Source organism: Geospiza fortis, unplaced genomic scaffold (genome assembly GCF_000277835.1).
Source record: "Geospiza fortis unplaced genomic scaffold, GeoFor_1.0 scaffold130, whole genome shotgun sequence".
NCBI lineage: Eukaryota > Metazoa > Chordata > Aves > Passeriformes > Thraupidae > Geospiza > Geospiza fortis.
Genome location: NW_005054300.1, coordinates 7,662,663 through 7,690,103, shown reverse-complemented (window position 1 = coordinate 7,690,103; position 27,441 = coordinate 7,662,663). Strand labels below are relative to the sequence as shown.

At 36.7% G+C, this 27,441-nt stretch overlaps 1 protein-coding gene across 2 annotated transcripts; it reads right to left on the bottom strand.

Annotated features, from left to right (window-relative positions):
* Window positions 1–1,453: 1,453 nt before the first annotated feature.
* MARCHF5 (membrane associated ring-CH-type finger 5) lies at window positions 1,454–27,441 on the bottom strand. 2 transcript variants are annotated; one of them, XM_005416443.2, is made up of 6 exons: window positions 27,393–27,441; window positions 12,751–12,953; window positions 8,801–8,931; window positions 5,432–5,615; window positions 4,832–4,998; window positions 1,454–3,670 (listed from the first exon to the last, which is right to left on the bottom strand). In XM_005416443.2, exons 1-6 carry the CDS (start codon window positions 27,434–27,436, stop codon window positions 3,554–3,556), a joined length of 846 nt encoding a protein of 281 aa, XP_005416500.1. In that variant the 5' UTR covers window positions 27,437–27,441; the 3' UTR covers window positions 1,454–3,553. The 2 variants fall into 2 exon arrangements, with proteins under 2 accessions (XP_005416500.1, XP_030918236.1); XM_031062376.1 differs by having other exon boundaries at window positions 3,281–3,670; window positions 8,801–8,901.

Sequence of the window (27,441 nt, the reverse complement as noted above, 5' to 3'; positions counted from 1 at the left end):
CATCAAACTAAACATGTTTTTAATTCTATTCTTATATATTCTATCTTGTGTGCATGAGAAGTATTTAGAAAATTAGGAAGGGGAGGCTCTTTCAGAGGTAGCTTCTTGTAATGATTCATGTCAGAGAAATGACAAAAGCTGACAAAACAGTCCTTAAACATGCAGTAAATACTCAGAGCAGTGTGTTCCTCTATCAGCTCCCATTAAACTGCAGCCAAGTGTTACTGAGTTGTAGCAAGGGCAGAGGAGCAATTGAAAAACACTCAACACCCCAAACATCAAGCTGTGCATGCTCTACCACAGAGTGGTCTGAAGTCAGGAATTGCTTTTATTTTTTATTTTAGAAGCACAGTACTTCCTATGGAGGACCACTGCTTAGGCAATTGCTTTTCCATGGCTTAGTCATCCAGCATTAAATGAGATGCCTGCACGATATGTTTTGACAGGTGCTGCTGAGTTGTTTGGTTGAGGCAGTTTCAAGTCATGTCTCATGTTTGCTTTTAGTGGTTCTGGAATGGAATTTTTCTACTCAACAACTCAGTACAGTACCCAGAAATAACTGCTTTATGCTCACAATATTCAGCGGAGCAAAAGCAATAAAATATCCAGAGCATGTGAATAACCAACTGGCAAGAATGGAAAAAGTGGCCACAGGTCTTCAAACCTTCTGAAGGCCTAGGAGCCATGGTCCAGTGGGTAGTTCATCCCCATTTGCAGACTTTTCACTCACAGCAGTACTTCTTCGTGCATGTGTACTGGGAGCTGCCCTTCTGCACAGTGAGTTGTATCACTCAAGCTCTTGAGTAAGCCTTGAAATTAATTGATAAAGCCTTGAAATTAATTGATAAAGGCTATCTGGATTTCTCTATCTTACAGAGAAGGGGAGAAGCATCTTCTGTGTATTTAATAACCAGAGTGCAGGTAACTTGTGTCCTTATGTCGATGTAATGGCAGTCTAAGAGAAACCATGTTACATGTAAGGGTATACTGAGAAATGCCAGACAACATTTCATAGTCCCTGTCCTGAAAGTAATGGGACATAAATTGGCTATCAGTGAAAAATACAGTTCCTTCAGCCAGTATTATCTTTCTTGACGAAGAGGGATTCATGTATTGCCCAAATCAATGCTGCACATCAGCCAGCCCAAAGATATGTTGTCACTTCCCCACAGTTCTGTGTTACTGGAAGTTGCCCATATTGCAACAGTTCTTTTGCTTTAAATGTTTAAGAAATACATTCCCCTATATCACTTATTCATCACTGGAGAGAAGGAAAAAAGAAGTGATGTCAGACTTAAGTCTTAAAGTAATTCTTTCTTCATCACAAAGATATTTCTTTAGTCCATCAACTCAAAATTAATGATATAAATCTTTAGGTATGCATTAAAACAAAACACTTTCCCTTCAGAAGTTTTGCTACAGGCTTTTTGTTCAACTGACAAAGTACACTAAGGAGTGTAAAAAATATTTATTCAACCTAATTCAACATAACTATAATTTTCAATACTTAAAAACAAGATTTACAGAGTAATGACCTTTAACCACTCATGTGAAATCATCTTACAGTCCATACAGTATTTTATAATTGTATTTTTACAATAGCTTTAACTTCCAGAGGAGACAATGAGCTTTTCCATGAAACAAGTTTCAAACCCACTAATTTGCATCATTCAATTCTTTCCATGAGACTTTAAAAAACAGTAATAAATTGCTTGGAAATATATACAGTGAAGACCACTGAAAAGCTGTTTTCTTGAAACGAGGAATTCTGTAAGAAATACATATTATATTGTTTCAAGACTATCTTACAGAGTGTAGCAACTTTCAGGGGTTGCTACTCAGTTTAAGTTTTATATAAAAGTGAGCCTACTAAGACAAATATAATCAGCAGACTTACAAGGGTATAGTAATTCTTCCATTACAGCAAGAGCCTCAAAAGGATTTGATATTGATTGAGTGTATAATTTTTAACACCTGTATAGGTTTTTAATACTAACTGGCCTTTATATACACTTTTGTACAGTTTTAAAATATTACATCTTGGTAATTAAGATAAACATACTATAGAAAAAGTACCTTACTTTGAATTTCTCCTAACATACATTATTGCAGTCAAATAGGAAGTCCATTCTGCATTTACTTCATTTCTGGTGAAAAGAAATATTTACTAATGAATAATCCCACTCAAAGATTTTTAAGCTATTCTTCATGCATTTGACATACTAATATGAACAAGAGAAAACTCGGAGAAAAACAAAGAAATTGTTGTTAAGAAAGAACTTCAAATACGAAATCCAGATTAGGTCTGGTATGAATATGCAATATTCAAATTATGTTTGTCAGAATTTAACTTCACAAAACAATCAACTTCTGTTGAAATTAGGTTTAGAAATACATCAAATAATGGAAGTGCTAATGTCTCTCTCAACTGACTACTTTAGACATATGGGAACAATAAAGCTTACTGTATAAATAAACTTTATGACACATTTAAGATTTATCCTGTAGTCCTTCACAAAATGGAGCCCAGTTACCTTAAGCCAAAGACCCTGCTGGCAGGATGCTCAGTTCAGGTACCCAAAGTGTAGTGTCAGCCCCTTGGAGCCAGCACTTCCACCAGGGCAGGAGAGCCCAGTCCTGAGCAGAGCTGAGCTACACACTCAGGTCTGGATGCTTCAGGGGATGCCCTGCTGGCAGTTCACATGGAGCTTTAGTGTTCAATGCTGCTTTCTCATAGGTTTTCTATGGGTATTTACACAACATAAAGGAATATGGAAACTAAACAAGTGTTCTAATATTTAACTACAAAATAAGCAAGTGAAATTTATTTCCCCCTTGTAATTATTTTAACTGGAAGAAAAAATGCAATCCAGCACCAGTTACAAAGCAGTAAAGCCATGAGAAAATGACACTAGGCACTGCAGAAGATACAACAGGACACTGAAAATTACCAGTAGTAAAACAGTCACCTGAAAGCCATGCTAATTTTAACACCTAATATTTAGGTGGTTAAAGTTGACATACCAAGTCCTGTAGAGAGTGATCTATCTTCTGCTTTCTCTGTCATTTGGGTATTTCACACGCCCTGTTTGATACCAGCAAAACTCAAGGAAAATTATTTCTCCTTGGTAATGACTCACATTCCCCTTCTAAAGCAATCTCCCTTCATTGTGTGAAATGCTAAACTGAATGTCAGCGTGGGTACTAAATCACCTAGAGAAAAGACATTTGGATATAGCCTACCTAACTACACTTAAAATGTTCTGTAGTTGATTTTTTTCCATTCAGTATATTGGCTCAAAGAAAATAATTCAAAAGCCTATTGCCCAACAGAAATACCCAAAAAATAATGAAAGCCAAATCACATTCTTAGGTTCAGTGGTTGCTGAAAGGATTTACCCTGCCATAAGACAGTGCTTTATTGTATTTAAAGGAAAAAAAAATAGAGGAGCAGCAACTTATCACAATTTTCCACTACTGTGCAATAACAATGGAACCAATACAACATGGAAACCTGTTAGGTGAGACTCTGTGACATCTGGAGGTTACAGCCTTACGCTCCTTCTTGTTCAGGATAATTTAAAATTTTGCGGTGAGCTTGGCGCAAATATTGCTGCTGCTTGAAGTAAACCTTAAAAGCTCCTTTTATAGCAACAAAAGCAATTCCACCCTGAAATAAAAAGATATTTTGAAAACCTGCACAGTTCAGTGTCATATCACTGCAAATGTTCTTAAAAGTTTCCAGTCAGAGAAGATTTGTTTTCTATACATTCTTCTAAAAATTAACTAATTAGAACAGTTCCAAATGACTATCTCAAAGTTTTCTGTCATAATGCACTATTACAGAGGTTAATGTTACTTAAAGGTATTACAGACTGAATCTATAAAAGCTTTTATTTTCTTGGAAGTCTCACCAGTATTCTACATTTTAAAAATCAAAATCTTATTTCAATAACAAAGAAAATGCAGATATGTATCTGCTTGTCTCTCTTCTCTGAATGTATACTATACAAAGCACAGGGAATACTACTGATAACCATTCTATAACTAGACTATGAAAAATGGCACTTGCCAAAAGTGGAGTAAAATAAAATCTATTCTTGTAAAACAACCTTTTTTTTCTCTCTAGAAAGCTTTACAATATGTTTATCTCAAGTCTTCAAAATGAGACACCAAGAAGCTTTTAGTCTGCATGAACATTTGCAATATCACTGTTTGATCTGCATAAAAGAGAGAGGTGCATAAACATGCAGGAATTGAAAACAGGCTGTGATGACAGTCAGATGAGCAGGGATTCCATATTACCAAACTCAGTGTACTTGTCCTTGAAAGGCTGCAACCACAGAGGTTATTCACAAAGCAAGAGATTGTCATTCCCTCTCCATTTGAACTCTATGGAGAGTTAATTTTCCTCTCCTTATTAAAATAAGAAACAAAGGGTTTCTCTCCAAATCAGTAAACAAAAGCTAATATGAAAAGGTTTATAATATAAATCCCAGTCTTCCCTTACAGACACTGTTCTTAGAAGATGCTGGCTTCTCATCTTCATTGTCAGCCTTAATTACTGCTAGGGCCTGACTACTATACTGCCAGATAAAACTTTCATCCTTGTCATGAACTGAGATTAGTTTCAGTCATAAAGACAGTCTTTCACACACATGATGTTTGTCCACTGCTAAGACAGGCAACCTTAAAAAAACCCTTCCTTTAATCAAGTACTGTTCTTAAAATTCCAGATCAATTTATGTTTCCTTTTCCTTTGCCTCCCTCCTTCACAACACTTCATATTCCTCTAATATAATAATTTATGAAACAGAGTATTGAATCTTACCAAGATTGTCCTTTGTAAATTTGAGTTAACACTGCTGAACATCAGCTTGCCAACTATCGTGGCAATAGTAGGGAAAACTAGAGCTCCACACAGAATTCGTGTGGCAGAGACATGATCTGCCAAAGGGTTGGCCTCTGCTGGGATACGAGGAACAGGACAGCCAATGCCTAAAGGGATAAGAATGGTGGAAGAAAAGGTTACATAGCCTATACTGCCTCAAAAAAGGACACAGAAAGTGCATTACTGCCCACTCTCCACTCCACTACAAATCTATAGCCCAACTACTTTTTGAGAACTCTCCCTCTTCCCAGTGAATATTCCGTTTCCATTAAATGACTGCAGTTTTACTTTCAAGTAAGACCCATGAATTTTAGTACCTTGTTTTGTTACTAAAGCCTGAACTGAAACCATGTTCCTGCTACTCCTGCCACACCCATCTCAGGACATACTACACAAACACAACCTAAACAGAATGAACATGAAATAGAGGGATAGTGTTAATCATCTCTACTTTAAAACAGCAAGAACTACTTGCCTATCCCCATCTCCTAAAGGCAGAAGTTCAATCTTGGCATTTCCTTTTAAACTGAATCACATTACCTGGAAATATGCTGTTCAAAATTTGTAGCTTATTAGAGTATTTGCGCCACAGTCTGAGCACATAGTCCTCCCAACGGATCATCTTGCCCAGTATTAGCATGACTGGGATAGTGGGAAGGCCAATCAAAAGGAATAAAGGATCAGCTCTCTCCATCACATCAAGACCTTCTTTGTGACCCACAACCTAGAAAATATGCATATAGTTGACAAACATAACAAAGGCCACAACAATGTTACAATGTACAAATGAACAAAAATGTAACTTAAAAAGTTGTGTTTCTTTGAGGCTGCCCGCATGTTTTAAGTTAAAGAAGAAAGAACACTGTTTTACCTAATTTACTCTGTTTTCTCTTTGTATCCTTGGTTGCTTATGGAGCATAATGCAGGTGAGCTACCAGCCCTATTTTGCAAATCATTATTATTGCAGAGAGCTGTAACAGAATTCCCAAACATCTCAAGAAAGGTTTCATGTGTTTCTGTGTAAGTAAAAGCCTAAACATCTGAAACACTAATAATACAGCAAGCTTTCCAAAATGCATTTAAGAATTTACAGTTTTATAACAATTAATTCTACACTCAGAAACTGATCAGATACTACTGTTCATAGGATAAACTGATAGTAGATACCTCAGGATGTTTTTATCCAAATGTTATGATTTTTAGGAATACCTTACATAACAGAGATCACAGTATTTAACTATTGTTTTTCTGGACAATGCAGGAAGATGAACATTATTTTCAACTGTAGTGGAAACAGCAGCATATCTTCACATGTACCTTATTTTCATATATAGTTAGTTCAAGGATTTTAAAGGATCATAATTACTGCTATGTCTACACTTTTCTGCTGATATATAAAAAAATTAATCAGACTTTTCCATTTATAAAATGCACATGTTATAACTGTAACAGAACAGTGCCTTATGTCTTTTAAAAATTACATTGCTTTAATTTTAAATAAATCGAATAGGACTAAAGATAAAAAATTACATTCGAGTGGTAGATATCCTCTAGATTTGTCTCAATTTAAGCAGTATAAATGCTAATACAGTCCCTGAATTGCTTCCAGGAAGAACAGGTTCTTTCATGACTTTTTCTGTAAGAATCTGGGAGGACTAAAAACACTAAAATAATAATTATGTTTGTCAGGCACTGAATTTTCTGATGTGTTTTCATTGACTTCTTGTTTTCCCCATAAGTACAATAACTTATCAAGTCTTCAATTGCACAAAAATTAGAATTAGGAGATAAGAACATGAAACAACAGCATAATGGTAAAAAAGGAAAATAACAAACCCAGTACTTCTGGAATAGGTAGGACACAGGGAAGGAGCTACAGTAATGTACCACAGTACCTTCAAACTGTACAGTTTTGCCTTGCTCTGAAAAGCATTCCATGTTACACCTCCAGAACAGGAAGTTATGTTATACACCACAGCCTCTAAAAATAGGCATAACCAATATTGTTGCTGCCAAAAAATTATTCCTGAAAAAATATTCAGTATTTGTCTTCCAGCTTCTTCCGTATCTTCTACTCAAGCTGTGAAGTCTGACACTATCCTTTTTCTCCTTATAGTCATTGTCCATCAAAAAATGCTTCAGTATCTTGTCTCTTTCTGCTTTAGATTACTGTATTTCTCTGCTTTCAGTAACTCCATCTGACTTGTTACTGACTTAGCTACCACAGTGTCAATTCTGTATTTATTTGTCTGCACCTGAAGTCTAAAAATAGCTTCTGTGCTTCTCTCTGGCCCTTCAACTAAAGGAAAAGAGTCTGAAATACATCAGGAGAAAAATTGTATTAAACCTAGCAAGGTTGGAGTGGCAAAAGGGTTGGAACAGTTTCCCTCTACTACCCACTCAGTCTGCTCCTCTACAAGCAAAACTAAATTATTGTCTTGCCCAGCATGCCATCCATACAATCAAAACATTAAATCATGAAAATAGCTTATTCTTCATATCTGGGATTTGACCAGCTGCCTAAACTAATATTTAGACAGATACTCACTTCAAAAGCAAAACAACTTCAGAACAAAGCATTTATTTTTCCATCTGGCTGCAGAGCTCTAGGGCAGCTAAAAAGGTCACAATTTCCTACAGAAAAAGAGCTCAGTGTAGCAGTGAGCAAGGAGAAAAGGACTGGTGCATTTCCAAAGTCTCGCTGTAGTATTACAGATGGTTGTAATGCTCCTGTTGGAGCCACAAGAGCAAAATATCCAATGAAAAAATACTTCAGTGCACCACTCTGTAATACACAGACTCACCCACTGGAATGAAGGGGGTATTGAAAGCCATTACACATCACCTATGCAGCTGCCTGACCCTTGGCCACACTGCTACAGGGAAACTGTAACCACTCATTTGGGCTCCATTTCTGCTTTCAGATCACATAGAAACTGAACCAAAACAGCACACCATCTTCATAGGGAGTGAGTGACCTGCAGAACTGCAGGGCAGTACCACACATCTCAAGAACTAGTGCCAAATGACTTATGAGAGATGAACCAGGTTGTATATTTAAAATTAGAACTGTGTAGAGGAGTATTTATTAACATATGGGTTTGTTAATTCTATCTACAGCTGAATTAGCTTTAGAAATACTTTTATGTTTTCAGGCAAAACACAGGTTATAGACTTGATATAGGAATCAACAACTAAAAGGGTAAGGAAAGTGCTTCTGATTGTACAATCTCTGAAAACTCTGGTTTTGTGGTTGAACTAGAATCACCATGAACAAGTCTTTCCATAGTTAATAGGGCACCACCTGCCAACATTACTTTTCTATTTAAATAGTAAGTTCACAAGAACAGAAGCAGGAAAACTATTTTTCCCCTTCCAACTAATCCTACAGTCTTTATTAATAAAACATTAATTTGCAGTGTTTTGCATTTCTTGTTTATGAATGAATTGCATCATTCAGAGCACGTATTTTCCTTTACACAATTTTAAAAAAATCACATTATCCAGAAAATAATTTACCATGTTTCAATTTCAACCCTTTGAATGTTACTAGCAAAGTTTTTCTCTAAGTAAAAGAAAAGATTAAATCTCGTATCTTTACTGAAGAGTTACTCATTACTGGTAGCTAGGTGGTAATGGCACCTTTCCCATGAGAACAGAATTGTGTTCACCAGTCTGCCATACACAGGGCAGCCAGCTAGAGCAGTAGTGGAGTTTGTTAGCTGCAGACTGAAGCATGCCCAACAGGCATACTTGCAGTAATAAACCATGACCAGTTAAACGTGAAAAACCGTCTTGAATTCACTGGTAACTACACTGAAAGCAGCTAAGCATGTTTTAAGCCAAGGAAAGAGGAGTCAGAATTGACTTTTGCTCTCAGAGCTGGCAGGAGAGGGAAGAGGTGTGTACCTGCATGACCGTCACCGCTCCGTACGTAACGGCTGTCCAGTATATAGAGCCCACCATGATTCCAGCTGCAGCAAAGGGACATGCCTTTGAGATCAGGCGATCTGCAAGATCCAAAACGTAAACAACTGGACCTATGATAAAGGAAAAGTAAGGTTTCAAGTAAGGTTTCAAGAGAGATATATACATACAGATACACACAGATAAAAGCATACTGTAGAAAAGTCAGCATCTATCACCAATAAGAAAGAACAAACGAGGCAAAGTACAAGTCTGACATACCACACGTGCTGTTGAAGTGAATTATATATAATATATAATTAAAAAGCTATTAAGCTAAACTTGTAACTTCTGCTTACCTACCATTTCATTTTTCCAGGAGATTGATACACTGCTTAAAGCACTAATTTACCCACCGATTAGCTTCCTTTGTGTTGAGTAAGAATTGTTCTTTTGTAGAAACCACTTTAGGCTTGCTGCCTTTTTTATTTGTTAGATATTTTAGTTTTGTAAAGGAAAAAATACCGATTTGTTGTAATGTACTTCATGTCCTTATCTTTGACAGCTTCACCTGAAAATTCTGTCACTAAACTATCCTGCTATGTCGTAAAAAGTAGCACAGTTAATACAAAAGGTTCCTTCCACTGGAAGAAGCTGCATTCAGTATGTTTAAAGGATCACCTCTCAAAACACTGGAGGAAAAAATACTCCTATTCAGGTTATTCAGTGCCTTTGACAACAACACATGAATAGGTTCATTGTTCTGTCTGTGCACAACTGCACTTTCCAGACTTACACAGGGCAAGACAATAAATACCCTGACTACCTTTGGTGAGGTAAACAAGGGCAATGCCTGCATCTTTTCTTTGAGGGACTGCAAGAGCATGAGTGAGGCAAAAGCCAGAACACTGAAATGTATACATGGAAGTGAAAACCATCATCACCTTAATCCACATTACTTTTGTATTTGTCAACAAATTCTACATACAGACTGTCCTCCCACAGCTCATATGAACAGTTCCTGTGAGCTCCCTCCTACTTTTTCCTACCAAAATCAGTGAAATTTCTCAAAACCAGCCTACAGGCATTCCTCAAGTAACTAATCCTCCATGTCTCTCAAAGTTTACTCACAGTGACAAAACTGTGATTCCAATTTCATGACTTAGTTAGTTCTTTTTCTAGAGAACAGCTCTATTGAGAATGATTTCAAAAACCCCAGTTCCACTCAGCTCAAGTCAGCTGGTGGAAAAAAGGCAACAGGAACATCCAGTTCAACTCTTAATAGTTGTGTTTGACTTTCCAGAACACACTTAAGAAGTTGCTGAGATGTCTATCAGTATGCTGGAAGTAGCAACAAGGTCATAACTGCAAGTACTAAATGCACAGTAGTTTACACATCTTGACTGTTTCCCAGAGTCACTGAAAAAGTTGTTTGGTTTTACCATTTTGAAAACTTATGTTTGAAGACAGAAGACTCAAATGACACTGAAGGTTGCCTTATAACACAAGTACTAACAAATTACACCTACTGATACTAATCATTAAGAGAAACCTGGCTAGAAAATCAGGTATCGAATCTTGAGAAAATTCTAGAAAAAATTATTGAAACAATCTTTTAATTAGGCCTTAGGAAGGAAGTAGCAAGAAAGGAGGACAAAACTGTTTTTGCTTTTTAAGGTGGTATGGAGGAAGAAACACAAAAATAAGTATCACTGATACTCAAATTAAAGAAGGAAATATGAAACAAAAATATTTTTCATTTTGAAGAATAGATCATGCTTTAAAGAGTTTTTTTCTGCCAAATTGCTTCTTTTTCTTAAACTGAAATAATTATCTAAGAGATACTTTGGTTACTTTCTATTTAGTGAAAGTTCTTGAAAGAGCAGAAAACAACTCACAGGAACATAATTATCACCAATCACCAGAACTGATAGGCAGTATCAAATCTAAAATGGAATTCTGATTTTGAGATATTTCATGAGAGGTTGTTTTGAACTAGTAAATATATAAAGAAACACCCACTTATATTCACTGATGTCTCCTCAAGTTGATATAACTTCTAAACTATAATCATAAATTAAGTGTTGTGATGAGGGTATCCTTTTACAGAATTTTTAGAAAAAAGTTTCCAGTAGTACATTAGGGAAGTCTTAAAGTAAATAAGTTTCTGAACTGTGATGCTTCAGGGAAGGGTATGACTGTCTTCAAAAGAAGTGTTCCAAGGCTTCTTGGAAAATTCTTACTGTCCTTACTCTGCCTGGTGTGACCTTGATTGACTTGTAGTTGAATTGTGCTAGAACAGCTTTGGGTTACTAGAAAGAGTTACAGAAGGGCAAGACTGGCTCACTTTTTTAAGGCACTTCAAGGTCATGATTGATGTTCCATGGACCCAGATTAATTTCCCTGCTCTACTACCAATGTCTTGTGTACTCTTACACAAGTCTGAATTTTTATGCCCTTATCTTTAAAAATAGAAGAAGATGGTATTATGAGGAAAAATATATCAAAATACACGAAGGGAGTCTCACATACCTGCATGCAAGAACTGAACAACCTCATGCAAGAATTTTAGGCCAGCTTCAGAATCCAGGAATGTTGGAATCTAAGCTTTCAAATACAGTATGCCACGAATTGCAGGAACAAATGAAAATGCCTGTTATGTTAATGTATCCTGTCCAAATTATAGTTGCTACCCCTTTTTGCCAATGTCAAAATAAAATGCAAATGCATCTCACATTAGAACTTCATCAGTCAAGATACAAACAAGTATTTCAAACAGTGTAAAGTTTTGTGGTGCATTCTGTGTCCAGATGGAAACCCAGTTTTCTTCCCAAAGCCAATGCTAAATGTTATTGTTTGATGCCTTCTTTATGATGGGGAGTTACCCTATTCAGCAAAGCTGAAATGTGGCTGTTATATGAATAACTTGTAGTAAGTTTCATACTGGTTTATGTCTTTTTTTTATATCAACAATGCAATATTGTTGTGTATATTTTCTTTCCCATTACTCAGTGTTCTATCATGGAGGTAAATGTCATCACTCAAAATTCCCTTGACACCTTCATTTCATCAGCCCTTAAGCTAATAAGAAAGAGGTCCTATCCTGAAGAACTGGCAGTGAGTTATTTTCAGCTCTTTCATTACAGAAATAAGATACTTAAAAAAATCTTCTTTAAAATCCTCTAAATGACTGCACTCAATTGCTACATCACCATTTCTCTAACAAGCCATTTTACTTTTAAACAAAATTTAAGTTTCCATGGCAACATTTCATTTTCTTGATTTGCTTAATATATCCCATAGAACACATGGGCAAACGAGGGCTGAAATAACAGCAAGCACTGCTCATTTAAATACATGCAACATACTGTGCATTATCCTACTTGGCTACTCAAGTAAGAGACTCTGAAGACCACGTCCAACTTTTTTTCTTTGACCTTGACAAATAGAACTACAGCAGTACCCAGCATTCATAAACATTCTGCCTCTTGATTACAGGGCAATATTGCCTCAGAAACATCTCCTGACCAAAGTGAAAGTATATTTTTCCAGCAATACCACGTGCTGCTTAGGAAATTCTCCTCTAAATTTCCTCTGATAAATGTCTCTGCAAGCTGAGTCAAAAAAACAATGTGTTTATGTGCTGTGTGGCAATTGCTGAAAGAAGTCACCTTCTGCTCAACAAGAAAAATAATCCCATTAGCCAGGAAATAATTACAGGTCAATCACAAGATTTATCTATATACCTAAGTGGAATAGATCCAAAATTTTTAGAAGGTATTTAACTAAGCCACCAAATAGGATGCAAGCAGAATATAAAGTTGTTTCTTTCTGTCTGGAAAAGGGAATAGACAAGTTTCCAACAGAAGTGGTGCTCCGAGCACAAGAAAGCGGGGAAAAAAGGAATGCAAGAACAAATAAATAAGCAACAATTTAAATTATCTGTATCTTACCTAGCTTTGGAAATACTATTAAATATTCTGCATTGCACTGAGGACAAGCAACTCTAGCAGTACTGTTTCCTCTTTGCTTTTCATCCACCCAGCGCTGCAGACAAGTCTGATGCACCCATTTGGTGGAGCCCCTGCACCTGCAGGGCCGCACCCACTCTGCTGTCCGATCATCCTCATCGGTAGCAAAGCAAACCCAGCAGCTTCTGTAATCACAGGAAGGAAAAAAAGGTATTTTCTGCTACTTTTACATGCTTAAAATAAACATTCACATGTGAAAGCATACAGCTTAAGAAAACATGCATCTAGAGGAAATGATGATTATTACTTCATTCCTAATCACCAGAAATGGAAGTATTTTGTACCACAGTTTTGCTATAAAATAAACATAATAAACACATTTTTTCAGATAGCTAAACAACTGCTTTATACTTTCTGAATTATTAATTAAACTTTTAGATAATTTATGATTAAAAAGCATTGAGACTATAGTCCAAACTTTGAATAATTCAACATATGGAAAATCCATATTTTTAATGTTTTATCATCTCCTTCTACAACATTTTGGTAAGTTTTTTTAATTTTAAAAATATAAGATCAATACTGTAGTCTGTTACTTGGGAAATGAAGTCCAATCCACTTAAATGATAAAACAACAGAAATGATACAATAGATCACAAAAACTCTAAACGGTTATATCAAACTCATTTGCTCTCTTTGAAAAGATGAAGTATTAGTTCAAACAAGTTGACTTTGTATAATATAAATTAAGTTACAAAGTACTTCAAGAATACTACTGGACCAGTAGAGGAGGAAATTTCTGTTTTTGACAATTATGCGGGCATAAAAATTCAAATATATTAATTCTGTTAAGGAGAAAACACAAGACTGATAGTCTATACAACCTCACCTGAAGTGAGCACAGAACCAGGAACTCTCAGATACCTGGGTCTGATGATTAGGCCACACTTTTGGCCAACTTATAACAAAAAGCAAAATATGGATCTAAACTAGGAAAATATCAGATATGTTCAGCCAGTAATTTTTACTGTGAAACAATTTGCTAATTCCCATACTGAAGATATTAAAATTTACATAATAAACCAGAGTCTAGCAAAATAAGAATGTTACTATAAATTTTTATATATATAGGTTTGATTTTTAAAAAATATTTTACTACCCACTACAATCATAGTTAAACCCTTATAAAGGAGCACAGCAACAGCCTCCTTATAATTTAACAACCAAGACACAATCTAATTAGACACTGTGACCAAACTGAAGCTTAACATCACAATTTTGATGATGAAGTTTTGTTCTCTTAACAACTTGGGTGACATCATTAACACAAAACACTAAAAGGTTTCTTATGTGTAACGAGTAACAGACAGTAACTGAGGAAGAAACTGAGAAATGCTCTGATGCTCGTAAACAAAACAACTTTATTATTTGAGAATAATGATTGTGGATTCTATGCCAGGATGTTACAGTGGTTCACAATACTAATACTTTTCCTCTCACTTTTGCTTTTGTTTAACTCCTCTGAGGAAAAGGAAGGGGGAATTTGCAATGGGAAATTTAATTTTGTCCGGCTCCAACTCCAAGACATGAAAAATATTGCTGTCTAACAGCTTTGCTTTTAAGACTTCACTGTTTTGGGCAGTATTCTATTTGTAAATTGAAAATGTTCCTTTACAGAAGAATAGCCATGCTTTTTTAATAGAAATGACTGTGCCTATAAAGTACTTGCAAGACATTCTTTAAAGCACTAAATCTTTTTAACATCTACAGTAGTAGAAGCATGTTGAAAAAGTTGCAAGTGTGTCAGAGCAGAAGGCAACCTGGAGCAATTTATTACTGGTAAAAAGGGAATATAATTGAGCACATTGTAAAAGGCATACATACAATTGGCATACTTGTAAAACTGAATACAATCTGACATTCAGATTCCAGGGAGGACTGGAGAAAAAGCAATTTAATATTGAACAATACTTAAAATGAACCTGTAATGTCCACATGTCCAGTTGTAAGTACAGAGCACATAATAGTAGGTACAGATGTAAATTTAAACTCTGGTTGTCTAAAACTAGAACTTTTCAGTTGATGACTGACATCAGGAATCAGAACTGTAGTTTTTTCCATTCATCGTAATGGGAAGGTAAAATCAAAGTCTGACTTATTTATTTACATTAAGAATCCCCAAATTTACTTTAACAACAAATAATACCATACAATAGTACTGATAATTGTTCCTCTTCAGAAGTTTTTCCTGCATTACAGGTAAACATTCCCTCACTCATTCCACATCCTATTTAAGTCTACAACTGCTCTAAATTTGTAATTCAGATTTTTATTTATAAATTAAAGGTTTCACAACAGAGCTAGTTAGGTCTAAGGATACCATCACAAAATGCAAGTCTAGAGTTTATTCAAATAATGAGAGATTTAAGCATGAACATAATCTTGCTACACTGCAATTTTAACTGAATTTGTCCATGACAATGGTTATAGATTAAATTCTGTTCTCAAGTTCTCTGTCAAGGTTAGTAAGTCAAGAAAAATATGCATCTTTTCTTTAATTGCTTCTTGCCAGCCAATCATGCTTGAAAACCTGAAAGACCTATGAAATGAATAACAAAATCCTTCACAGACTTAAACCTTCAGCAAGTCATGAATAATGAACAATAAATTCCCTGTATACTGTCATCAGCTTTATCTCTTTCCATTGACAGCAGCTGTAGCAGAAAGGACTAAATAAAACCATTTCAAAACAGGTATCTAGGCTCTTGCCAGATTTTCCATTTTCTTGTACTGAATAAAATATGACCTTGATTCTTACCACTGAATCAGGCTGCTACTCAGATAACCTGAAATAGAAAGGGCTGAAAAGGTGGAACAAAGCATTGTTTCTGATAGAAACTCGAACCTTTTTCCTTGATGACTTTCTACATAGCCAAATCAATAACACTAATGTATTTTTCCACACTTCCTTGGCTCAAAAAAAAAAATCAAAACAAAACATACAAAACTCCAGACCAGTATCACTATTGCAGCTCTGAATATAAGGTTACAAATGCCTTTTAGATTCAGCTCCCCAGTAGATTAAGCTTTCCGGTCTCAAAAATTCTATTCTGACCCTGAGAATAAAAGCATTTTTTGGATCTGTTTTTTTTTTTTTTTTCTCTAGCAAAGACAAATTCTTTTCAGGACACTGCTTGTGGTAAGAGCAAAGCAGATGGGGAGAAAGCTGTATAGCAGATTAGAGATCCAATACTCCAAATGTTACATGACTAAGAAACCAAGGCCTGCCTAAAACCAGGTTCCTCCAAACTGCAAGTTTCTTACTAGTAAGGAGCTTCTCTCTCTGGTATCTGGAGCTACAGCTCCAACACATCCCCAAGACCTCCTAGACTGCTCTCCTTTTTATTAAGCTATACCCCTTCTAAAGGTTATTTTTTTCCAAAACCAGTCTTAGATGGGAGGGAAGACAGTATCTAATTCACGTTATTTAAATCAAATCTGACTCAATTTGTGAAAGCTGAATCCATCATGAAACAGTTTTGTTTTCAAGCAGGCGTGACTGCATAAAGCAACACAAAAAAGCTCCAAAAGCCCAGCAGATATCTTCGTATCCACAACACTTAATGGAAGATGACTTGCTAGACTGAGACAGTACAGCTGTTTTATCATCTGGTTTCAAATATTCAGTACTAAAGTAGGAATGGAAGCATCTTGGAATTTTCCCTCTTATGTTCAGTGGCATGCAAATATGAATGGTCAGCAAAACCAGAAAACTTCTCAGAATAGAAAGTCCTATTTGACTTTTAGACCTAACTCTTACCTTGGGAAATGCAAATTTGAACATGCATGACGTACTCTAGAATCATGAGCTAGAAACACATTTTCCCTCTCATTACAGTTCTTTCTTAAAAGAAGTTTTCTGCATTTCTCTCACATCATAAAGTTCTTTTCCTTAAAGTGGCAGGAATTTGCTGATATCTTGCTGCAAGAGTAAAGCATCCTTGTCCTGCTAAACACAAGGTGTCAGAGCAGATTATTGCAATTGAATTTCACATCCAAAAACAAGAAAGTGAAAAGGCTGAAACATAACTGATAGCAACAATAGCACAGAGAGCCAAGTCAGTGAGGGGTGAAAAGGTACCTTGAAAGAAATGACCAAAAGCATTCCAATCACTAGCCATAAAAAGGTACTGTTCTGAAGGATGACCCACAAATCTGCTGTTTGGAAGAGGCACTTTTTCATGAGCTTCTATAACAACTTTTTATGCATCGTCTATGTCAACAGATAAAATATCTTGGATGACAAACAGTGATAAGCTTTACACTAAACTCACCAGCTACACTCTAAGCACTACAAGATCATGTTTAAGTTGGAAGACTAGGATGTCAGAAAAATGGAGTTACCTAGTACCATTAGGCTGCTTTGGAGCTGGCTGGAATTTTAGTAGGGGAACAGCAAACTGTTCTCTCAAAAAGCAAGAGAAACACCTCATTGCAAATGCTACCACTAAGCATTTCCTTTTCCAGAGTGTGAAGAACCAGCAGCAGTAAGATCTTGTGCTAGAGGGACACTGCCTGGTCACGAGAGAATGCAAACCTAGCCTACAAATCCCTGATAAAGGCTACAAAGGAATACCATTAACCTGAGAAATGTTAGCTTATGTCATGCTTCACAGAGGAGATGAAGTGCCTGAAGAGATGAACCCACTTGTAGGATAGAACACTGCTCTTTCCCCAATATTTTCCTGACCATCAAACACACTGGAAAATACTTTAATCTTCAATCCAACACCTGCCTGACAAACTCAAAACACCCTTACACTACCTTAACAGGAAAAACACACAAGGGAAATACACTGAGTGAAGAACAGACACTGGTGCAAAAACAGTGGTCTCAGATGCTCCTTGGGGACTTCAGAGGGTGCTTTTAAGGCAGCACGGCATAGCAGCCATATGCCAGCCTGTATACCAACATGCCGTCACTTTGAAACAAAGTCTAAAATTCTCAAAGGAAGTCCTGGAAGTCATCTGACCTTATACCCAATTCTGCTCTGCCTAGTCATCAAGGATAGCCTGCAAAGCTGAGTAAAGGAGACATTGTTAAGAGCCTATACATAACAGTAAAGACACTTTACTACAAAAGCAACGCTTTCAATAGAAACAGCTCAAGTACAGAAAATCAAGCAAATGTTGGTGTGAACACACGGTCACACAAGTGGTATTTATATATAGGTTCTGACTTCCTCTAACCTCAAGATGACATCCTATAAACTAGATTTTAAAAAACTTGTAATAAAAGCATGTGGATAACTAAAACTCAGTAAACAAACACATTAAAACCCCATAGAATAATTAACTAGAAAGTGCACGAGAAAGATCTACTGATTATCAGAAGTTCAGTTCAAGCTTTATTATATTCTTAATTACAGCTTATATCAAGGGGAAATATTTCACACTTGTGTTCACTGCACTATAAAAAGGCAGAGATACGAGTAAAGGACAGTTCCCCGAATCCTGCTGGCTGCTTTCTAGCTTGTAGATAAAATTAAACCTTTGACTGCCAGGCATCAGCTATTGTGCTTAAATTTGGCCTTATTTTTTATGGTCTTTGCTTCTAGCCAGCTTAGAATAAGGAATCCCTCCTCAGATCTAGCTATCTTGTGTTTTGGTCTCTAGTTTGCCAAAATCCAGACTGTCAGTAAGAAAATTAGCTTTCATTCTGAATAAATTAACTTTTTGCAACCAGTTATTCAGACACGTTCCTTTCACAAAGTCTTCAAAATTCAGTTATCTTAAAGGTTTTAATATTGCCATACTCTCACTTTTTCAAAAGGAAAAGGTGAGAAATCATCAAAGCTGGTGGCCTTGCTATCAGCCTTTAAATACGCAATGAATTTTGATATTAGAAACACTTGTTTTATTTCCTAAGTGAGGAAGGAAGAATGGGGCCCTTCTAGATGTGCACAAAGGACAAATCAGGAAAAACTATTACTCATACAATAAGCACTTTATTACTAAAACATTATACATTCTGCTAACTGAACTCTTACTCATGTATATCAGCAGCTTGCCCTACAACTAACAATTTAAGCTACTGAGTGCCTGCTGGGGGTGGGTAACACTGATTCTCACCATCCTAGGAAGAAAACCAAAAGTGACTAAAACTAAGTGGAAAAAGAAAAACTAAACAAACAAAACATAAACAAAGAACCACATACACACACACAAAACAATTTACTTCCAAAATGGAAACATGCTTTGAACATGATTTGAACAGGAAGTTGACATGTAGTCAAGTACATACATAGCAAACAGTGAAGAATTCTAATAGCATTAAGTTAATGCTTTAAAAATTTAATGGATTTTTTATAGTGCAGACAGCATTATGATATGGTATAGGGAAAACATTTTCTCATGACTTGTTTGACAAATCTGTCAATAATCATAAACACAGGAGAGATGTGAAGCTACTAGGAAATTACGCATTAGAGGCTATTTAAAGTTACTTCCTTGAATGTGACTTTAAACATCTTAATTACTTATTAATTACCTCTAAGATGACCAGACTCCAAATGAGAAGACAAAAATATGTAGTTTCTATAACCAACAATGCTATTTTGCACTGGGGGAAAAGGGAAGGGAGTTGCATCAGAAAAATACCAATACTGGTATTTGTGGTACATGTACAGAATAGATGACAGATGCTATAAATATCAGGAGCGACCTATATACAGAATAGACCAAGCCTGACCTGCCTAAAACTGTAACCATCCTGACATTAAGCTGTTGCTGTGATAAGCAAATGAAAAGAAATGCAAAGTTATTCACTGAGTCTGTATCATGTGAGCTCAATCTCCTGCAGCCATTTTCCAGAATGTACAGAAGTACAAATGAATCTTTAGGCACAGTAGCTTTAGTTACAAAAGTAAATACATTAGCATAGACATCTGTTAGAAACCAAACATGGTTCCTTGCTTTATGTTCAACTTTGAGGGAAAGTACTTGTGAAGTAGAAGTTTGATGTTTTTTATGCACTCCTAGAGAGTGTCATGGTTAAACTGGCCATACAGGGTAAGCAATCTTCCTGTTGTGTTCTTCCAAAGAAAAGAGAAGGAAAAAAAAATGGAAGTGTAGTCCTCCAACTCCAAAGCAAGCAAATTGCTTTGAACTCAAGAGTTTATATTACTCAAGTTATTCTCAGTTTATAATTTCCATTTTTACCAGAAAATTTACAGTATAAGAGAACAAACTAAAAAGCTCTCCTTAAGTCAGTCATCTTATATAATCCTAATAATAAAAATTGGAACAATTTCTGACCTAAAAATTACCAAAAAAATTTAAATGCCAACAAGATAAATTCTTGGGATGTTAATACCTCAAGAACAACAAAAACCCCTATCAAATGTGGCAGACATTGAAAATTTGGAAATGTCTTTACTCTGAATAAATGTGCACAAAATTGCAAGGTGTCTGATGGCAACATTAAAGAAACTCTCCTCGACAAGCTGTGCAACTGACTGCATGACTCACCAGCAGAACAGTCACAAGCACCCTGCACATGGTCTTCTGTAATTACATCCCTCACAGAAAGCTAACTAAATGTTGGCACATTTTAGGCCAATAAAAAATATCCACTTCTAAACAAAAATATTCACATTCCAGGAGGCACTTAGAAGAAACAAATGAGAAGAGATCTGGAAGGTACATAATGACCACACTGCAGGTTTAAAATAGAGGGTCTTGTCTTTTTCTAGAATGTGAAGAAATAATTATATCAACATGGCTTAAAAAAATAGCACTGAATGCCAGCCCCTCTTGTCCATGACAACTCTCTTATTTACCATCTTCCCACTGCTTTAGCAGTTTCTTTTACTATGTACACATTGAAGAAGAGCTGCATGGTCATAGGAGGAAACAGGCAGAGATACATAAACTGAGAACACCAAACAGTCCATACTTTCCATCAGCAATCACCTGGAAACCTAGAAACACTAACAACACTTATCCAAAAAGTTTGTTTCTGTGAAAGTTGTTTCCAAACATAAGCACATACAAGGATTCCCTGGATAGCCCTTAAATCAACTGGTATTTACTTGTTATAGGGGAAACTATTATATAGCAGGCCAGTTTAATTTTTAGGTTAACTTAGTAACAAATGAAGAGCTAGCCCCTGATTTAATATAACTTCACTGAAATTTTTTAAAGCAGCATTTAAAAGTGGATATTTTGATTGTAAGTTTTCTTATCCTACAGTGGTGTTAGGCAGGAAGTGTCTAGTCCTTCCCCCAGAATCACCGACACAAAAATCCTGAGCATAAGCACTTCCATTCAGTTTTAGAAAATTTTGACAAAAAGCACTCATATTAGCATTAACATGACAGGAGCAAAAATTCTGAAGAGGAAAAAACTAAATTCCCAATCCAACTAGACAGGAAGTTATCTCAACTTTTAGGTAAAAATTTCAGAGCTGGTGCTAAAAAAGACCAAGTGCAGATTTGCTTGAAGGTGCCAGCAGACTGTACCTTCCTATTGGTACCTCCAGCACAGTCTGCTTAAGTTATGCAGTGCAAATGCTACTGTGCTGTTTTCCCTTCAACTGGGATTGCATCTAGACTTGGTATCACAAAATTCCCTTGGAAGGGACCACGGGAGATCTTGTCAGACCTCCTGCCCAAGACAGAAGCAACACCAAATTCAGATCAGACAGCAGAGCGTTCTCCAGCTGGGTCCTGAAAAGCCCCATGGGCCAAGATCCACATCTGCACTGGGCAACTTGTTCCCAAGCTCAACTGCATCACTCCCATCCCCACATGCTGAAAGCTTCTCTGTTCAAATTCACAGTTGATTCTCATCATCCTGCCAGGAACCTCCACAGTCAGTGTTCTGAACAGCCTCCTTGGTAGGTAGAAGGTCATCAGACCTCCCAAGCCATCCCTTCTTCAGACAGGCTTAGCTCCCTCTAGCTTTTTCTAGTAAGTCACATGCTCCAGCCCCTTCACCAAGTTATGTAATCTCAACAGTTTCATTTAGAAACATCAGCCAGAAGCAGTTTGCTTTGACCACTTCAGATTGACTCCTCTTATTCTTTTGCAGTGGCAATGAATTTGCTCTTGTGGTAAACTACAAATGCCAGTAAAAGCATGAGCAAGTCACACACTCTTTTGATAAAGGTAGGTATTTATATCCTATAAAAATCTAGTACTTGGCCCATTCTGCTGCTGAGGGGAAAACAAAAATGTTCATCAGAAAGCATTTATTTTCACACCAGGAATTTTCCACCCTCTTTGCAATGCAGAAAGGCCATAAGCAGGTTGAGATGCCAAAAGCACCAAACAAGCCTAAAACAGCTGGCATATTCATTACCACTTTAAGTATTATTTTAAGAAGTTGTTGCAAAATTGATCCCTTAACTTTTTGATATTTGTCTGTAACTTATTATACGTATATTTATTCAACACATTGGCATTAACTGTCAGAAGTTTCCATTTCAGTGAGCACTTAAAGACACCATGGCAAAGGAAACCATTAAAGCTTTAAGCACTATTACAGAGTCTGAACACTTTTATATGGAAGAGATCAATAAACAGGAGTTTGTACAGCCTTTTTAGATAAGTGAATGTAACAAATGAAAATATCATCTGAATGCCTTCATAATACATGGGATGCCAAGAGTTTGAATACAAAAAATTGTAAGTTGTCTCTCAGGAGTTTCTTCACACTTAAATAGGAAGAGTAATTACCTACTGTCTGCAAGTAGAAGTTAATTGTTAAACAGAGACTAAAACACGTCCATTCATTCCTAAGCATATCAAAGCAGACATCAGAGATAGAAAAATAACATACATTAGACAACAGTCAAAAGGTTAAGATAGTTTATAAACAACATGCTGACACCTGAATATTTCACATGGGCAAAAGGCAATGTACAGCTCTGCATTAAGTCTCCGCTAATCATCTTTACTGGTGAGACACGGGAAGAAGTCAATTTGCATAGAACCTTCAGGATAAAGTGAAGCAAAATACTAAGGGATGGACCTAGGATGAAGCAGTAATGAGAAAGCCAAGATATTATAACACTATTATTGTTTCAAACTTTCTTTCTTGAAACCCACTCTCCAAGATAGGTGTGATTTTGCTTTTCCCATCCTGTACCAAAATCAACTTCCAAACAGTTGGGCTAAGGACAGGGAAGAACAAACTCCTTGTTTCCTTGGTAGAGATGAACTCAGCACAGTCCATTCTCTACTCTTACACAGCCTTTTCTTCTAAGCATGAATAACCTACTCTCAAGGAAGAACAAAAAGCCAGGTACTTCTAGACACTGACAGACTTCAACCAGAAGGAATTTAACTCTCTTGTGAAGAAAGAAAATGATTACTTGAGGTAGAACAAGGAAAAGAGGTGTGCTTAATCAGTAGAAATAGAACAAACAGACTGAGTAACTGCAGAGATGGCATTCTGTGAAAAATAAAGATCATACATAAATCCTGTACTGTGTTTTATGTTGCTTATTACTCTGTGTATCTTATCTGGTTGAACTCCACTCCTAGAAAGAGTTACTCGTGTGTCAACTTCCCTCAGTGAGAGAAATCAGAGCACAACATACAGTACAAGTCTAAGATGTTCAGAATAAACACCTTTAATCAAGGACCACCCTGCAGCAATTACACTATTGAGGTTGTAGCATTAGGGTAATAATCCAAAACCGTGTATTAGCTTCCTAAAGTATCAACAATTAATTGTGCAAATAAAACTAAAACAGTGCCTGCACTTTCAAAGAAGGAAGGAAATTAACTATCTCAACACAAATGGTGACTGGAATGGAAAGAGAAACAGAAAGTCATGTACAACACCATAAACATTCTTTTTTCTTGGGGAAAAAAAAAGAAAATTACTATGGAATCAGATGACATTTCAAAAAACTGAAAAGGAGAATCCAATGCTATTTTGCAATTTTTGAACTACAATTGCTAGCATTTTTCCAATAAATCAGTGATCTGGAAAAGAGAAAATTTAATTGCAACAGCACTCCTCTCTAGATAGTAAGAGTAATTTCTTAAGCAAACTACAATTTATTGTTTAATTGCTTTTAAAGTCTACCTGCAATTTCAGCTCTTGTCTCCTTTCAATAGGGACTTAAAGTCACATCATCCTGCTCTAGTTTTTATCAAGGATATTGACCACAACTGAGCAACTACCACTCAGTCATAAAATTAAGAATGGAAATTCAAAAACTAAACCATGCTAAAATTATCACTATGTTGATTCTTCACCATGTACCCACACAAGCCTTCAACAGATTATCCATCAAATGTTGACTAACACCTATAAAGCCTGAAGTAACAGAAAGCAGTGGTGACCACGTTCTGACCATGGTGGCAAATATATGGAAAGAAGGAAGCAGCTGTCTTTAATTTGGATAGTATATGAAATACCAGAAATCACTACCACAGGATATGCTTTGAGAAACAGAACCCCAACCATTCATTGGCATAACCAATTGCAAGAGCAATCCACACATAATCCAACTGAAGTCAAGAGAATAAAGCTTAAAAATATGAGTACATTTCAGCATTACAGCTCACACTGGCAGCACATAAAAAACCCATTGCCACATAATTTCAAGTTTTAATGAAGATTACTATAATTCTGTAATTTATGCATTAAACTAACATGAACAAAGGCATTAAAAATAATGAAATAATACTAAAATCTCACCATTTAGCCAGGTTACTAATACCTGCCTTAAAAGTATATGCATTGGTCCAGAAATATGGGGGTTTAAGATAGACTGAAAAGGTTTCTGCTTGCAGAAAAGTATTTCAAGAATTATTATCTGGAACTGTTATCTGAACATGAAAGAGAAGAAAAAAATTACAAGAGGGCTGGAAATTCCAATTTTCAGGCTAGAAAAGATGATGCCAATCATATGGATTAGTTTCCCAAATGCTGCAGATGAGACACTCCACAATGTAGTGTCACTTCACTATCATGCTTCTTGTATTTATGCTACAGTCAATACTTCAGGTAAGTATAAAATCTTTAGGTAGAAATTTTGAGTAACTGACTCCTTACATCTTAACAGCTATTTACCTTCTTTGCTATAAATCCATGGGTTGCTTCCTAGACTGAAATTATGCAGGCAAATAAATGATGGAGCACAAAATACATCAAAGAAAGATGAATCCCAGGCAGCAATGTGATGATGCTATCAAGTCAGTCCTTGCACTAGAGAAATCCAACTTTACTAAGGAAATAAACCTGCAATCATACAGGTATAGAATCTAAGAGTCAAGAGAAGAATCCAGCTGTTCCCTCTCCCAAACAGAGAATTAAAGAACTTGCTCTGGGAGCTCTGACCCTTGTATACAAAGCAGTGCATGCACTCAGATCTACAGCAACACCTAATTCCTGATACAACAGCATGGCACCCCTCTCAGTAGTGATCTAGGTACTGGAAACAGAACAAAACCCTTCTTTTTCCCCTCCTCAACTATCAGAATCCAAATGAAAGTTATCTTCACTGAAAGCTGTTTTTACACCCTTCACTAAAAGACCTGTATTTTATTTTAAAGTATGCACTTTGTGTTAAGCTATAATCATTTGCAATTACTCTTTAAGATTTTGCATATTTTTTTTCTCACTGAGGAAAATGACTATCTGTCATAAGCAAAAAAGATAACAGGATAGAAGAAGTATTTCCATTCCTCAGAATCCCCACAGATAATTTAACCATGGGGCATGTCCCTTGAGATGAAATACTGAAGGTTTATCTTGATCACCACTACAAACAACATGATCACAGTTATGTGCAACCTTCAGAAACATCAGATGCATAAAAATCTGTTTATTCAAATGCAACACTGCTCCATAAACCCAATATAAGCCAGAAAAATTATTTACACCAACTGTATTTTGATTAGTCCAAAATCCTTCTATTGATCTTGTGCTACACTCTGAATTAAATTAAATCCTAAATACTTGGTTCCTTCTTACTACCACATTCATCCCTTGTGACACTCCTGTTCCTAAAGTTTCCTACTATGAGCCCAAGGAATTCTTACATGAAAGCTCCAGCTTCTCTTCACACCTCCTTTTATGCTACTTAGGTACTTCAAATTCTTTCCCTGCTGTCCTTGATATTAAGGAAATCAGAGACGCTGTCCAATTGTTTTACACATCAAGCTACTCCAAGCATACTAAGAAAAGTCTTTGAAAAGAACCAGAGACACAAATTATAATTTGACAAACTTGAAAGGATACAAGAATATTAAATATACATCAAAACCCACATCTCTATTACAGGTAGCAACTGAAGAACAGTAAACTGGTTTGGCCACCAGGTAACTAATTTCCCTTTTTTTTTTTTTAAATTAACTGTTTAATTTAACTGTCGGTCGCAACAAAGATTATAAACACAACCTCACAGCCATTTCTCAACAGGGTGAACCAGGACTTCAGAGTGTGATACAACAGCCATGGGCATCAGGGCAGCCCAGAGTATTATGGTTTCCTAGGACTCTAAATATATATTACTGGACTACAAAATTCAGGATGCAGATGAGTTTGTTGTTTTGTTGGGGTTTTTTTAGTTTAAGAGGAGTTGATTCAGCAATACTTTTATAACATAAATAATCCCTTTGTCATCTCTTACTTTTTCAGTTTTTCTAGAACACAAAATTTCCCTCCCCAAATCACTTTTATTCTCTTTCTATATCAAACTGGAACTTCTCATTCCCACCAGGGCCAGGCGGCACAAGTTCTACCCCTGCCTCTCATAGTTTGTATTTCCATCACCTGCCTGATGACAGGCTGTATTTCATTAAATACACTCTCCTTAGAGGTGACCTGGAAAGGACAAAACCACCAGGGGTTTTTTTGATTCCTTATGATGAAAACTTGACAGGTTCATCACCAGAAGCCTGACTGCTTCTGGATCCCCACCTTCTGAGATACCAGGCTATTACAACTCCTGCAATAACAGCCTGTGAATGTGGTTTATTGTTTGTAGGAATAGGTTGCAAGGGCTTCATGGATGAGTCGAAATTACACTTAAGGAAGCTGAAGTGCTCAGTGGAACAGGATGAAAGTGCTACATATTCAAATAAAAGCATATAGAGAAAACAAATGTAATAAAGAGAATTTACAAGTAGTAATTATAGATGAGGAAAGATGCTTAAATCATAATACTTCTAAGGTTGTAATTTTAAAAAGCGATCCAGAAAGAAATTGCAGGCTTTCTTCAGATCATAAAACCAGCAACAAAACACACAAGGCCGGCTAAGCTTGGGTCATCTTCTGGCGCCTCACTTTACGCGCGCGTCTGCGCGTTCCCTTCCCAGAGGCTCTCCTGGGCCCAGGGACAGGCCCCTGCAGCCCCCGGCCGGCCCAGGGCCCGTGCCCAGGCACACACACACAGCTCCTGAGGCCGAGGGCTGCGGGAGCGATCCCTCCTGCCCCTCAGCTGCCCGCGATACCTTGTGCTGCTTCACGACAGCGCTCGCACAACTTCTGTCAGGCCACCGAGGGTTTTAGAAGGCAAAAAACGAAACCGGACCCGCGACACCGGCCCCAAACCCGCCGCGGGAGGTCACAGGCCCAGCCCGAGCGTTCCCTCCGCGTACCTGTCCATGGTCTGCGGCAGCGCCAAGCCCGTCTGCTCGGCCATAGCCC

What these genes read in the sequence shown, in the direction of transcription:
- MARCHF5 (XM_005416443.2), bottom strand. Translation starts at nt 27,436, where the DNA reads ATGGCCGAGCAGACGGGCTTGGCGCTGCCGCAGACCATGGACAG. An exon ending in TTTGAACAGCATATTTCCAG is followed by an intron (nt 4,999 to 5,431) that starts GTAATGTGATTC and finishes TTATCCCTTTAG; the next exon opens with GCATTGGCTGTCCTGTTCCT. An exon ending in ATTTACAAAGGACAATCTTG is followed by an intron (nt 3,671 to 4,831) that starts GTAAGATTCAAT and finishes TTTTTATTTCAG; the next exon opens with GGTGGAATTGCTTTTGTTGC.